This window comes from Acanthopagrus latus, chromosome 5 (assembly GCF_904848185.1).
Source record: "Acanthopagrus latus isolate v.2019 chromosome 5, fAcaLat1.1, whole genome shotgun sequence".
NCBI lineage: Eukaryota > Metazoa > Chordata > Actinopteri > Spariformes > Sparidae > Acanthopagrus > Acanthopagrus latus.
The window spans coordinates 11,490,291-11,504,130 of record NC_051043.1 but is presented as its reverse complement, the minus strand read 5'-3'; the positions used below and the strand labels follow the sequence as shown (position 1 = coordinate 11,504,130).

General features: G+C 39.7%; 1 protein-coding gene across 4 annotated transcripts; it reads left to right on the top strand.

Moving 5' to 3' along the window:
- The first annotated feature begins 1,192 nt into the window (after nt 1–1,192).
- Nucleotides 1,193–13,824, top strand: susd1 (sushi domain containing 1). Of its 4 annotated transcripts, XM_037097310.1 has the most exons (20): nt 1,194–1,537; nt 1,673–1,823; nt 1,964–2,104; nt 2,710–2,865; nt 3,675–3,827; nt 3,998–4,177; nt 4,720–4,899; nt 5,032–5,211; nt 6,286–6,465; nt 6,561–6,740; nt 7,378–7,557; nt 7,781–7,960; nt 8,396–8,560; nt 8,724–8,818; nt 10,755–10,941; nt 11,082–11,175; nt 11,876–12,104; nt 12,183–12,222; nt 12,803–12,896; nt 13,273–13,394. In XM_037097310.1, the coding sequence occupies exons 2-20, from the start codon at nt 1,769–1,771 to the stop codon at nt 13,289–13,291; spliced, it is 2,688 nt and encodes an 895-aa protein (XP_036953205.1). In that variant the 5' UTR covers nt 1,194–1,537; nt 1,673–1,768; the 3' UTR covers nt 13,292–13,394. The 4 variants fall into 4 exon arrangements, with proteins under 4 accessions (XP_036953206.1, XP_036953205.1, XP_036953207.1 ...); XM_037097311.1 differs by lacking the exon at nt 12,803–12,896 and having other exon boundaries at nt 1,193–1,537; nt 13,273–13,824; XM_037097312.1 differs by lacking the exons at nt 6,561–6,740; nt 7,378–7,557; nt 7,781–7,960 and having other exon boundaries at nt 1,195–1,537.
- Nucleotides 13,825–13,840: the final 16 nt, after the last annotated feature.

Genomic DNA, 13,840 nt, shown 5'->3' with positions numbered 1-13,840 from the left:
TAGCAATGTGCGAACACAATGAACGAGATTTGGCTTTACAATATTGTTTTATGAGGATCAAAATGTATTGAACAGTCACACTTAAAGTCAATAAAACTTTCATTTACAAAACAGGGCACCTTTAAGTAAAAGTCTAAGCCTGCCTGACAGTTACTAGTGTAAGCTGGACTGAAGTGTCCATCTACCATAAGATTCTGTGCTCAGTAGTGACATGGATAAGCACATTTTAAGCATATTTTTTATGATCCATGTTGATGCGCTCTGTATTTGAGAGCTCCTTCAAACAGCAGAGCCTTCTCTCTCAAGTCACTTAATGTTTTCTATAAACGGACATTTCCTTGCCCTAAGAAATTCAACTGAAACAGTGGTTCAGCAGAGAAAAAAGAACTCAGCTGCCACTAATCAGAGACACGCCTTTTCCTGTTTGCCACATGGGATCATATTTTAGAAAAACCCGTTGATCCTGACTGAGTTGTGACTGGAACATCAAGAAAGTCACAGTTTGCCATGAAAAAGAATCAAATGTGAGACTGTGAAAAAAATATGTAATCCTGAGGAAATACAGCCAACAGTCAAGTTAGTGACATCACCTTGTTGAACCTTCACCAAAACCCTTCACTTGAACATTGTAGAGCTGCTCCTGTACATTAGCAGCTTGCAGAACTGACCAACCCATTGAACATAACTGCAGTTGCCAACAAAATACAGATTTTCATCTTTTTAAGTACATTTTCTGTGCTGAGTTGGCGGCCATGTTGGTGATTGGTGACGTGTGTTGAGTGTGACGCTGTAGTTCACTGAGCGGTGGCTCTCACACAAAACTAGATATTTGACACGAGACTTTCTTGACTGTAGTTCGTGGCATAATTTAAGCCATCATTCCGTTCACAACCATACATGTTTTCCGAAAATAATCATTTCGGAATTCAGCTCTCTATACCACTGCAATGTTTAGCTCCATGTTTAGCACTGTATCATGTCCTGGTCTTGTCAGATTTGGGACGATATAAATAAAAAGTTTTGTACGGGGGTTAATCAGCCTGGTCCAGCAGCAGGCACTACTGGAGGCAGTAGCTCGTTGGTTTGAGTGACAAGACCCTTATGGGCAGAAAAGATAGCAGCTCTTCAGACTTATCTCCCCATCCCACAGCACACCAAACAACACCCCCTCAGCACCCACTGCAGACTCTGTGTTGGGACAAGGAGGGATGTTATAGTACATATAGTAAAAAGGATTAATTGAGCCACATATAATCTAATAAGGGTTACAAAACTACTCTGAATACATTGGACAAAGGGTAGGCAACGTGATATTTATAAGATTTTTGGCCTGCATTAGTAGTGCAAGACATTAATAATAATTTGTACTTGATCTAGTTTCTAAGTCATCTGGTTACAGACCAGTGTTACACATGGTAATGGCGCGGTCGATGCTCTTGTAAAAGACACAGCTTTTGTCAGAGGGCATCCAGCAGGTTTCCTTCGGCCTAAAATAGCCGTTATCAGCTCCCGCAGCATTTGTGTGCCAGAGTGAGTGGTGAGTATATCATATCATATCATCATCACATGTGAAGAGTAACTGAATGTGTCAGCAGATGACAGATGAAGCCACAAAACCACCGACTGCAGGGAAGACCAGTGAGAAAGGAGACATGTCTTTTTTTTTTTTCAGAGTAACCTCAGCTCACCCATGATGAACAAAAGAAGATGGGGATGAGAAGGTTGAGCATGTGGTGAAGAGAAGACCGCAACAGGACTCTCAGAGAGGATGGACCAGAGAAACAGAACAATGATCATGGTTTTCCTTCTCTGTGTCATTGTAGGTGAGAATAAGGATGACCTTTTTTGTACCATCATTCATGTGTGGTGACTTTTTAAATATCATTTATATTTTTTTAAATGTATCACTAACAGTTCACTGAGAGCGGATGGATACTGATGGATATTCTTTCTCTCCTCTCAGATATGTTAGCAGAGGGCCACACTCTGGATGTGTGCGCCACCTGTCACGCTAACGCCATATGTGATGACAAGTTGGATGGCTCTGGCAAAGTTTGTAACTGCAAGTACGGGTTTGTTGGAAATGGGAGAACATACTGTCAAGGTAGGAGAAAGCTTAAATGAAGGCATATCAACAAATTCTTTTCATGAGAAATAATGAGAACTGAAGAGTTAAATGATGAATTCAAACTTAAAAAGGAAGCTCTGTTTGTTTCATATTAACAAAAGATCATACTCTGACCTGAAAATCATCACCCAGCACTGCAGTTCCCCCTCAGCTCTACTGAGCGTTTTAGCATCTTTCAGCTCATTGTTTTGGTTTTACTGCTTTAGTTCATTCTTACCACTCTCATCAGCATTGTTTCCACCAGCAGCAAGCAGCTGATTTCTCAGCTAGAGAAACTCTACAAAGTACACCATCTGTAGCACCAAATAGCAGATAAACAAAGTTGGAGAGTAGCTAGTGAACATTGTGGAGCATTTAGTAGGTAAGAGGCAGATATTTCCCTTGGTGTTGGTTGCACAGTATATGTGTATGTACATGTTAGAATGCTGACATTTCTGAGTTTTGTGCTTAAAACAAAGCACAGCGGAGGGGGTGATGATTATTTAATAAGTATCTAATCATAGCAATATTTTCACAGGTGGAATTGATAACATTAACTGTTTCAGCTCCTGCTGAATTGTAATGAACATTTTCTCTTCTAGATAAAGATGAGTGTGCAATTGGAGCCAGTAGGATCTGTGGGCATCACACCATCTGCCACAACACATTCGGCAGCTACTACTGTACCTGCCTGGCTGGCTACAGCCCCTCGAACAACATGGAAGTCTTCATCCCAAACGATGGGACCCACTGCCAGGGTGAGTATATGATCAAACTGGGTTGTTTTACAAGGTTAGTGAAGGTATAAATGACAGAAAAGGTAATAAGCCAAAAGAACTACACCTATAAGTTGTCATCCATTAGGTTTCATACATAAGCTCACATTCTGTTTCATATATCTTAGAGGATAATTACAGTTACATGCACAGGCATCTTGTACTAAAAGCTCAATTAATGTCAGAGACGTAATAAAATCTCGCAAAGTTGCGCAATCCCACAGAGCAAGAGCCATACATTTAATTTTTGATGTCTTTTTACCGTTTACTATTGATGTGTGAGTAACATCCCTACAGGGTAAAAAAAAGAATTTTATACAATGCAGTTTTAGACATCTACTCAATTTCAGTTACAGACATCTAAGGAACTTCTTATGGTTCAAAATTAAAGTTTTTATGACAATGCAGCAAAGATTATGGAGAGGATTGGCACCCTGAGGCTCAATATTGGAAGCTTGCGTGAGGTGTGTGCTTTAACAGGAGAGGTATTCATCAGCCTTTTACAGATCATGTTCCACACTGTGGATTTTGCTACATGAAATAAAATTGGCCTCCCATAAAAACATAAAAATGTGGCCATCACATCATGTAAAAATAAATGTCAGAAAATAATTCAGATGTCCTCTTTTTTCTTCTGATCGCACTGTTAAAAATAATCTCACCACAAGATCCATTCATTGGCTTTCAGTCAGATCACTGTTCAAGTTCTTGAGGACAATTTTAATAGGCTTAAACTACAGTTCGGGGCCCTTCATCTGTTTAACTGTTTTATTTACCATTTGGTGGTGCAGACATCGATGAGTGCGGGATCACAGGCTTGTGTGGAGACGGAGGTCGCTGCAGGAATCTTGAGGGCAGTTTTGAGTGCAGCTGCCAGCTGGGTTATCAAGTTCACAACGGAGTGGAGCCCTTCCATCCTCACAGAGACAGAGCTTTCTGCAAAGGTAAAACCAGCCTGCAGGGAGTGTGAATTAGTGTAAGGGGTTCCGTTTTTTAGAGCCCTGAATGTCATTTGTGTGTGTAGCTGTCTGTAAAAGAGTCATTTCAAACCTGATGTGAAATCTATGCAGATGTTTTGGTCAGCGGGTAAGCTTTGTATTGTAATCCCTCTCAGTGGTCGACTGTGGCCGGCCCGCCTCAGTGGAGGACGCGGTGCTGCTGTCAGTCACTGGGACCACATACGCCAGTGTGGCCATATTTGGCTGTGACGAAGGTTTCGTGCGGAGGAGTGGCGACAACAGCTCTGTGTGTGGAGCTGATGGACAGTGGAGAGGAGCCACCATAGTCTGTGAAGGTAACAAATCACACGCAGATTTGACTATTCATGATTATTCAGCACATTGTAACTCTGTACTTTGATTCCTCTGCTCTTAGGTTCTTGTGACGTTTATGAAATCTGTGTTTTATTTTAATTGTCTGGCTTTTCAGGAGGTAAATGTAGATTGAAGGGCTAGTTGATGTGATGTGAAATCTATGTTTAAATAAATTGTCTCTTCATAAGTAATGGCTTTTTCAAAGGATACGTTTCCAACTTCAAAGTCTGTCTTAAAGGTGCAGTATGTAAGGTAGCTGATTACCACAAGCAAAACCTTTTACCTTTGACCACCTAGAAAGGGCTCCTGTCTATTGTCTTAAGATAGATTTAAAGGGGCACTATGTTATTCTGGACAAGATATTCAAAGTCAGAATTTGAATATTCACAGTACCAATTGATAATTACACACATATTTAGAGTTTTTTAAATTTTTGAGTGAGTTTTTTCAGGAGCACAGGGTTTAGACAGAGATGTTCCAGTTAATGCACTTTCATGCAGCGTGTCACTGCTTTGGCTCTCAGCGGTTGACTGTGGCTTTCCCCCTGCCTTCAATCACTCTCATATGCTGTGGAATAAGAGCTCAAGGATGGGCACTGAGGTGCTTTATCAGTGCAACTCTGGATATCATAATGTTGGAATGGGCAACGTGTCCACCTGTACTGCTGCTGGACGGTGGGAGACACCTTCTATGCTCTGTGAAGGTACAGTCACTGTTTTATCAAACTGACTCAGATCCACAGTTTGGGCTTTTTTCTCCTTGTTGCACTGAAAGGGGATTAATCTGAATCTTGCTCTTCATGTTGCATGGTTTTGATGTGTGTGCTTCCTTGTAGAGACCTTGTGTGGACGCCCAACCATAATTGAAAACACTGAGCAGGTGTGGAACAATAATTCAAGCCCTGGCAGCACTGTACTCTATTTTTGTAAAGAGGGCTTTTCTAACAAAGGAGGACATAATGTGTCGATTTGTAATGAAAACGGTCAGTGGACTTCACCAACTCTGTCTTGCCAAGGTAATTCAAACAGTGAATGAAACTTTTAAAGAAAGGAAATTAGTCCTAATGTTTTCTGTCACGTCTTATGGTGAAGGTGTTTTTCACTTATCCTCTGGCTGTTTAGTCGATGCATGACAATGAGAACCAGTCAACACACGTAAAATCAGCAGTAGCATGATGAGCAGAGCTGAGATCCTTGTGTTAGCATAACTACAAATGGGTCATTCTCTAAAAATGTCATTTTTTAGCCTTTACAGAAATAATTCACCTGAAAACTCTTGAAACTTAAATTCATGTGTTAAATTATGTGTTTGTTTTAATCCATTATTTAACATTCCAAGCTCCACAGGACTACTACAGTCATGTATGAAGGGAAAGTGCCAAATTTTGAGCTCAAACCCATGTTTTTCTACCATTTAAAATGCACTAATGTACACGTAACTATCAAATATATGATAGAAATTAAGTTAAAAACATACATGTTTAAAATAAAAAAACAATAATATAGAATACATAATGAAAGTAATTGTACCCTGGAGTCACATCACTGGTGTTACCATGTGGCAAATGTCTATTATTTTGAAATAAGATATTTCCTTAAGTCCACTGACTCTTTTCAATTCCAACAACTTTTCACATTTATCTCAAGATTTACTGTTTGATTAGTAGTGAATTGGAAAAAGTAGAATACAAATGCACTGAATAAAATGCACTTTTACGTTATTGACAACATGTTTTGGTGCCCTGTAGCAGCCATTTCACAAAAATGCATTTCTTCTGAATATTGTCACTGATGCTACTTTTATTTTTTATTCATTATTATTTATTACTTTTATTTAACACCAGTTAAATAAAATAAATAGACAGGCATTAAGCATTCATGTATGAGTTAGCGAGCTATGGAACAATGTGGTCTAAGTTAAAAGTTAGAAAACAGAGAACATGTCCAGACATTTTGTAGACATTTCTGTAGAATGACCCAAATGTTGTCCAAATTTATTTGAATAACATTTGCACTTGTATGTACTTTAATTGTTTTGTCTATTTTTAAACAATGTCTAACTCCCCGGTGTGTATCGTTTCCTGTCCCAGAGATATTATGTGGGGATCCTCCTATACTGCCTCACACTGGGCATGTGTGGAATGGCAGCTCCACACCTGGAAACACAGTGACTTACTACTGTAAAATAGGATTTTATTACAGTGAAGGAGAAAACATATCATTGTGTACAAGTAATGGTTACTGGACAAAACCAAACATCTCATGCAAAGGTAACAAAATGTTTTCGATGTTGTGGTTGGTGTTGTGCTGTTGTCTGGAGTCAAATAACTGTTTCCACCCAATACTGCAATTTCCATTCTTGTAGAAGTTGACTGTGGTGTGCCCCTACCCATCCCTCATTCAGTCATGCTGTGGGATAATGTCTCCACTGTGGGCTCTCAGGTTGTTTATCTGTGTAACTCCGGATATCGAGATGTTGGAGAGGGAAATGTGTCGGTTTGTACACCCAGTGGGGAATGGGACGCAGCACCTTTTCTCTGTCAAGGTGATAATGACATTAATCAACATACCAGAGTATTGGGTTCTGGGTGAGACTTATACACAAAAATGTGAGGAGCTCCTAAGGAGCAAGTACAGAATCAGGAACGACTCGATTATTGATGAATAGTTAATAAGTAATTCCTGAATAACTGTGAGTCAAAGACTATAGTAGATAGTGATGAGTAACTGATGAACAGACTGGGATTAATGGATCATTTTTTTATAGATTAGTTCATAAATTGAGGTGAATCGACTCAATTGTTCCTGATTAACTATGAAGCACCTGCTGAGTGGCCTGAACTAGTGATGACACATAAATACTATTTACTCAATCATTAGATACTCTTTTTGTGTACCTTTTAATGCATTAATATTAAGTAGTTACCAATTAGAATCATTAAATACTCATTATCTATTCATTAGTTACTGTTACTGTTGATTTCATTACTTCATGATTATGTCAAGTTCTGATCAATTTCCTGTGAGTTCACAATTAGCTCTTAATATCAGACCAGAGCCAAGGAAGGCAGACGCACAGAGTGACTAATGATTAAGTAATAAGTATCTACTTGGTAACTACCCAGTATTTTGTTCAGTTTAAACAAAATGCCCTAAATGACTTGCTTGTTTTTTTGTTGTAGAAATCACTTGTGAAGAGCCTGTTGTTAAACCTCATGCTAACGTGCAATGGAACGGCACAACAAACATTGGCAGTGTGGTGTATTATCAATGTGAGGAGGGATATCGCATGAGGAGCCTGAGAAACTACTCAGTATGTGGAGAGAGTGGACTGTGGGAGGATATTGAACTATGGTGTGAAGGTGCAATGTTTTTAATGACATACATATATTGATAAACTATCTAAATATCTGTTGCGATTTGGACAAAATATTTCAAGCACTAGTTTTATATTTGGGAGAATATACGAAGAGTCTCATGTTGCATCTCTTCTTCAGCTGTCATGGATGATTTGTGTTTCTCTTCATGTCATGCTGTGTGCCTGTTAATAGCATGTGATCTGTGCTAATTCATGTCTGTGTGCAGAAATAAGTTGTGGTCCCCCACTAAACCTCCCCTATACTAACCTCCTGTGGGATCACACCAGTAGACCAGGCAGTGTGGTGCTGTATGAGTGTATGGATGGATTTTACCAGGAGAGTGGAAATAATGTGTCAACATGTTTACAATCAGGAGAGTGGGGGAGAGTATCTATGAAGTGCAAAGGTACAGTGATCATCTCTACACATGGACATGCATCTATTTAACTGTGAAAGAGCCATTCTTCTTGGTTTTTAACACACTGTTGGAATGTTTTGTTCATCCGCTAAGTAACTGATTAATTATGGTGCCACATTGTTTCAGCTGTGGTTAGTGGCTCCCTTGTATATTCCTGCTTTGGCACTCTGATCGTGCTAGTTACAATTTTTGAGGTGATTAATAACATTTTGTTACATTCACATTATCCAAAGTTGTGCTGGTGAATTTATTTCTGTGGATTCATCCGTCCTGTAGGAAACAACAGGTGAATTATTTGACTTTACTCAGACATGGCTTTCCCACTTGATGGCTCCTCCAGTCGAGGGCACTGGTGGACCCAAATAAAGAGCACAGCAATACTTGGAATCAATTAATTAACCAATCAATGTCATTGTTTCCCAGCTAAATGTGGCCCAGTTCCTTTCCTTGCCAACTCAGAGGTGGTGTGGCATAACAGAAGTGTAGTGATCCACCGCTGTGTGGATGGATATCACAGCTGGAGGGGCGGCAATGTCTCTGTGTGTGGCAGCTCTGGGCTGTGGCAGAAAGCTACACTGAGTTGCATAGGTGAGTAAGAACATATCAAGTGAACATGAAATAAATGCTTGTGTGGTGATACTGATCTGCTTTGCATTGTGAACATGTTTATCAAGTGATTTGCAGTATTTTGGAAAACAAAGGGTGGAGATTTGGTGTGCCTTCACTCTTTTCATCCGTGTTTCTTTTTCAGAAATAAAGCCAGCAATCAATCACCTGTTTGTCCTCAATGAAAAATGTGTGTACTGGAAGGCAGAAAAGTATGAGGAGGACACAGAAGTTTACAAGGTAACAGGACAAGTCATAATCCTGTCAGTGTAGATGCCATTTTGTGTGTGTATATGCAGGCATAGGAAATGTTTGCTTTTTCTTATTCACCGTACAGCTGACATACTGTTTTTTTTTCTTTTTTACTTAACCATTAAAGGTGCACTATGTAGTTGTGGGAAGAACGTTTTAAGATATTCATTGAAAACATTTTAAGGATGTCATGAGATCAAAATTTTACATTTTAAAGCTCCTATTTGTTGGAAAAGCTGAGTTTCACTCCCAACTCATCAAAAACGGACGCTTTGGGATGGTGGCTGACTTGTTTTGCAATCCCAAAGTGTCAGTTTGGACGAGATAAGAGTGAGACTCAAAAATTTCTTTTCAATCAATCAATCAATCAATCAATCTTTATTTATATGCCGCTTTTCATACAGAAAAAAGTACCTCAAAGTGCCTCACAGAAATAAACAAACAACAGCAGAAAAATAGAAACAGCAAAATAAAGTTAGGAGAAGATAATTAAAAGAACCCAAACCCTCCCACCCCTTCAGACATGGACAGAGACATACACACTCATACACACACTCACACATATGCACGCAGACACACACACACTCATACACACCCATACAGTAGCTGTCACTAAAGGGACACGGCTGGGCAGCGAGACCTGGTGCATGGAGAAAGCTACCTTTGGGGAGCCAACCACACCGGGAGAGATCTCGGGCCAAGGCCACAGGGAGCACCACCACAGAGACCACCCCAACCCGGGCAGACAGGAGGCCCCACACCAAGGTGTAGAGCCCCCTGGTCACCCGGGCCGGAGCCGTCCATGCGACAGCACCCCCTGCGGCCAGACCAGAGACCACCCCCAGCCCAGCAGGCCCCCAGGAGGAAACACTGGAGATTAAAAACTGACAGACTAAAACAGTAAAATAAAGCAAAAAGCATAGAAGCTGAAAACACGAGGGACTAAAACATAAAAGTATAAAGGCTAAAAGCACGAGGGACTAAAGGTTAAAATATGAGAGATTAAGACAGTAAAAGAAAAAATAAATAGATAGATAAATAAAAAAAATAATATAAAAAGGATTTAAATGAATAAATAAATAAATGAATGAATAAGTAAATAAATAAAAAAAAAGTGCTCTGATTAGCACGGCATAAAGGAATTAAGAAGAATTTAAATTAAAAGCCTGGTTAAAAAGGTGGGTCTTGAGCCTCTTTTTAAAAACCTCTACAGTCTCTGCGACCCTGAGGCTCTCCGGCAGGCTGTTCCACAGTCGGGGCCCATAACAACTGAAAGCTGCCTCCCCGTCCTTTTTTGAACTAACCTGTGGTATGGTTAAAAGGCCGGTGCCGGAGGACCTCAGGGTCCGCGGGGGCTGATAGACTAAAAGCAGGTCAGATAAATGAGAAGGCCCAAGACCATTAAGACATTTAAAAACTAGTAAAAGAACCTTAAAATCAATCCTGAAACGCACGGGGAGCCAATGAAGCGACTTTAAAACCGGTGTAATGTGCTCCCGCCCTCTGGTCCTCGTCAGCACTCGTGCAGCTGAGTTTTGTAATAATTGTAGATTCGAAATGCTCTTTTTGGGAAGGCCAGAGAGCAGGGCATTACAATAGTCTAAACGACAAGAGATAAAAGCATTCATCAGCACCTCCGTGCTGGCCTGAGAGAGAAACGGGCGGACTCTGGCTATATTCTTAAGATGGTAAAAACCTATCTTTGACATATTTTTGATGTGTGGAATATTTCTTATAAATAGGACCTTTTTGATACAACAGTAGAATAAAGAGGGCAACTCGATGACTCTTTTAACAGCACTGAAACATGCTAAAAAAATCCTATCAACCCATTTTTAAAAAAGTTCATATGTGTGCAGCCTTTTTTGACAACCTTACCAACTATGTAGGGTGACTCATGCCACATTGGATATAACCTTTCCAGGTGACATACACAGGATCCAGAGATTACCAGAGGTCCTTTCACGACAACAGGAAAAGGTTCCTGAGCTCCAAGGCCGACCGGCTTGAACTCTGTCTGAACCTCCTTCCAGCCACCAACTACAGCATCTCAATCACTGCAGTGTCTGCCAGATTCACAACCACCATCACCACTAACACCAGTCTAACCGGTATTGTTGTCTTAAATTCACTTTATCTGATGAATGTTTTCCTGCATCAAAGTTAGGTGTTATCAGCTTCATGGACTGATACATTTCACAAGTGTTCTTTATGCTTAGCATTTCACATTAACTGTAAGAACATTTGACAGTGCCACCAGCCCCAGTTGTCTACTACAGAGAATTTGAGACTCCTGTACCAACGTTGAGGCTACACAGAACACCCGACACACTGGACCCAATAAGGTAACAACCAAGCAGGCAAGCAGCAAGGCAGGCAGTTGAACACTGCGGGTGTGAACTGGGAAAAAATGTATTAAACTTGAATAAATCTGCTAGTGTGTAAGTTGTGAGAAAATGACCCTACTTCTTAATAGAGTGGCGTAGTGATGGTGTTAGCATCGCCCTGGTTCCCTCCACAAAAAGCTTACGGTTAGTGTGATGATGTCTGTGACAACCTCTGTAGTCGCCACTTGTTAGCAGCCACCATTTTTAAGAGATGTAAGAGCTTTATAATTAAATTGTGGGACATTTAATGATGTATTTTATGTTGTAGAACAACAAAAACCTGTAAATATCTTCAGCCTGTGGTAACCACAGACCTTATTCGGGTATTTAACTGAAAAAAACAGTTTAAAAAACCCATAGACTCGGATCCGGATGGGCAAAAATGCTACATGATACACTACCAGGTTCGGGCACAACAGACTACACAACTCTCTGAGTATACGGTCTTGATCACTTGTTTCAAGTCTTCTTCAGCACAGCAGCATGTTCGTTTAGCGGATATTGGTCCCATTTAGTGTCAAATAGACAATGAAGCAGAGTATGCGTAAGGGTGTGGCGGCCATGTGCTTGACAGTTTGTATTTTTATTCACATGACCATAATATACTCAAGTTAAAATGTTAAAAGAAATGTTTCTTCTCTTGTTCTTCTTTTGGTAGTTTGTACCAGGTGTTTGTGCTTCCTGTTGAGGGGATCATAATGTTTGACTGTTCCTCTGCTGCGAGCTCACTGGAGCACATCACTGCCCAGATTGCAGTCAGACACGTCGGGACACAGATGGACTTTACTGTGGGGGATGGACTGTACTATGGAGGCTTCTTTAATGAACCATTAGAGAATGGCAGGAACTATTATATTATCCTACGAGCTGTCAGTCAGTGGAAAATGGTGGGTGCAGCTGCTGTACAGTGTGTTAACTCTACTGACTACAGAACTGATGGATAACCTGAATGTTTTCTCTCCTAGGCTTTAAAAAGTTCCTGTGTCCTGTGGGCTAAAGTAAGAGGTAATTCACTGACCAAAATATCCAAACCCCATGCTGTAATTTTTAGAATTAGAATATTTGGATTGAGATTTATTTTTTGACATTACATTTCACCCAGTTACAACATTGTTATGGTACAAGGCAACGGAAAGTACTTAAAGAGGCACGTTGTCGTATTTGGAGAAGAGATTTAATCTCAGAATTTTTATATTCACAAAATTATTATGAATGACTTAATTGTACAAACTCAGAAATACAGATTTTTGAGTGAATAAACTGAATAAACAAGCTGTTCTCTGAGGAAAATAAGGTCCCCAGAGCATTGTTTGAAGCTAGAAAGGTGGCAGAGTCCGCCACATATAAACAAAATATAACAGCATTAAACTGTGTTGTCCTTTAAGATCAGTTTGTTTACTGAGTTTATTCAGTCATTAGAACAAAGTCTCTTTATTTAGTTTGTTTAGGCATATAATTGAGTCAACGAAGATCTTTTAAAATATTGATCTCATAAAAAGTGTTCCTTTAAAAATGCACTTTAAATTGCAAAACGATACAGATGTAGAAACTGACAGTTCCTCACACCCAGTGTTTCCTGTTCCAGGTACATCCTATATTCTGAGGGTTTCATCTCTGTCTGCTTTCGCATCAGTAGGACTGGTTGCTTTGGTCATATTGATTGGATACAGTTTCACCTGGTACGGGAGATAGTACCAAACACTACATTACCCACCATGCTCATGTTTTTTTTTTTTGGGGGGGGGGGTTTATGTGTTAAACAAAACACTCATCTATCTCATGGTTAATGAATTCAACTGTTCACAGTCTAAAGTTATTTTACTGTTTCAAGACATTAAAAAAAGTAAATACATAGAGGATGAGTGGATTAGTGAGTTTTAATAGTATTATTATGTTTTATTGAGCAGTTTGTGTATACAGCAGTTGATTGTGATTTGCTTTTGGCGAAAAAAAATCTCTAAAGAGAGAAACAAATGTTGATTATGTCTCATTGATACTTGACTGCATAATTGTATTAAAAATGAAATTAAACAGCCTGGTATCTTCTTTTTTCAGGTTTTTCAAGAAGACATGATGTTCTTCACTGCCCATTTTCTTTCATTTTTATTTTTGACGACAGTCTTATATTCCTCTTGTACATTTTGTAACTAACTTTAATAAAACATTTTTTTCAGTAACTATTGGATGTGTTCTTGATAAATGCTTGAATTATGATTGGATGTGAAAATGTTCTTGTGATGAGGAACAGTCCTCTTTGAGACACTTGGACATGCTGTAGTAGACTTTCACTCCTGCACTCCAGCAGAAGACTTTTCAACACCATCAAAGATGCTGAGTTGACATCCTTATGTCTTTGCTCAGTGGGGTGGCTCTTCCTGAGGTTTCTTCCGTCATGTTCCCCCTGTTAAAAGGGCTTGTTTTTCAATATAGCAGGTTTTCCTTACTTGAATCGCGGGTCTAATGTCAGAGAATGTCGCCCACTTTTCGCCCTCATTAAGGCAGTGTGATTGGGATTTTGAGTAATAGAAATAAAACTGATTTGACCTCAATGTGGTTACCTAGGTTTACATTTCATGTTACAACAGGCCTTTTTAGATTGAGGAAGTGTGTGAAGAAGAAGGAG

Excerpts from the sequence above, each read along its gene's own strand:
- susd1 (XM_037097310.1), top strand. The coding sequence starts at position 1,769 with ATGGACCAGAGAAACAGAACAATGATCATGGTTTTCCTTCTCTGTGTC. Across the intron at positions 3,828-3,997 it reads AGACAGAGCTTTCTGCAAAG|TGGTCGACTGTGGCCGGCCC; the intron begins GTAAAACCAGCC and ends AATCCCTCTCAG. Across the intron at positions 6,466-6,560 it reads ACCAAACATCTCATGCAAAG|AAGTTGACTGTGGTGTGCCC; the intron begins GTAACAAAATGT and ends CCATTCTTGTAG.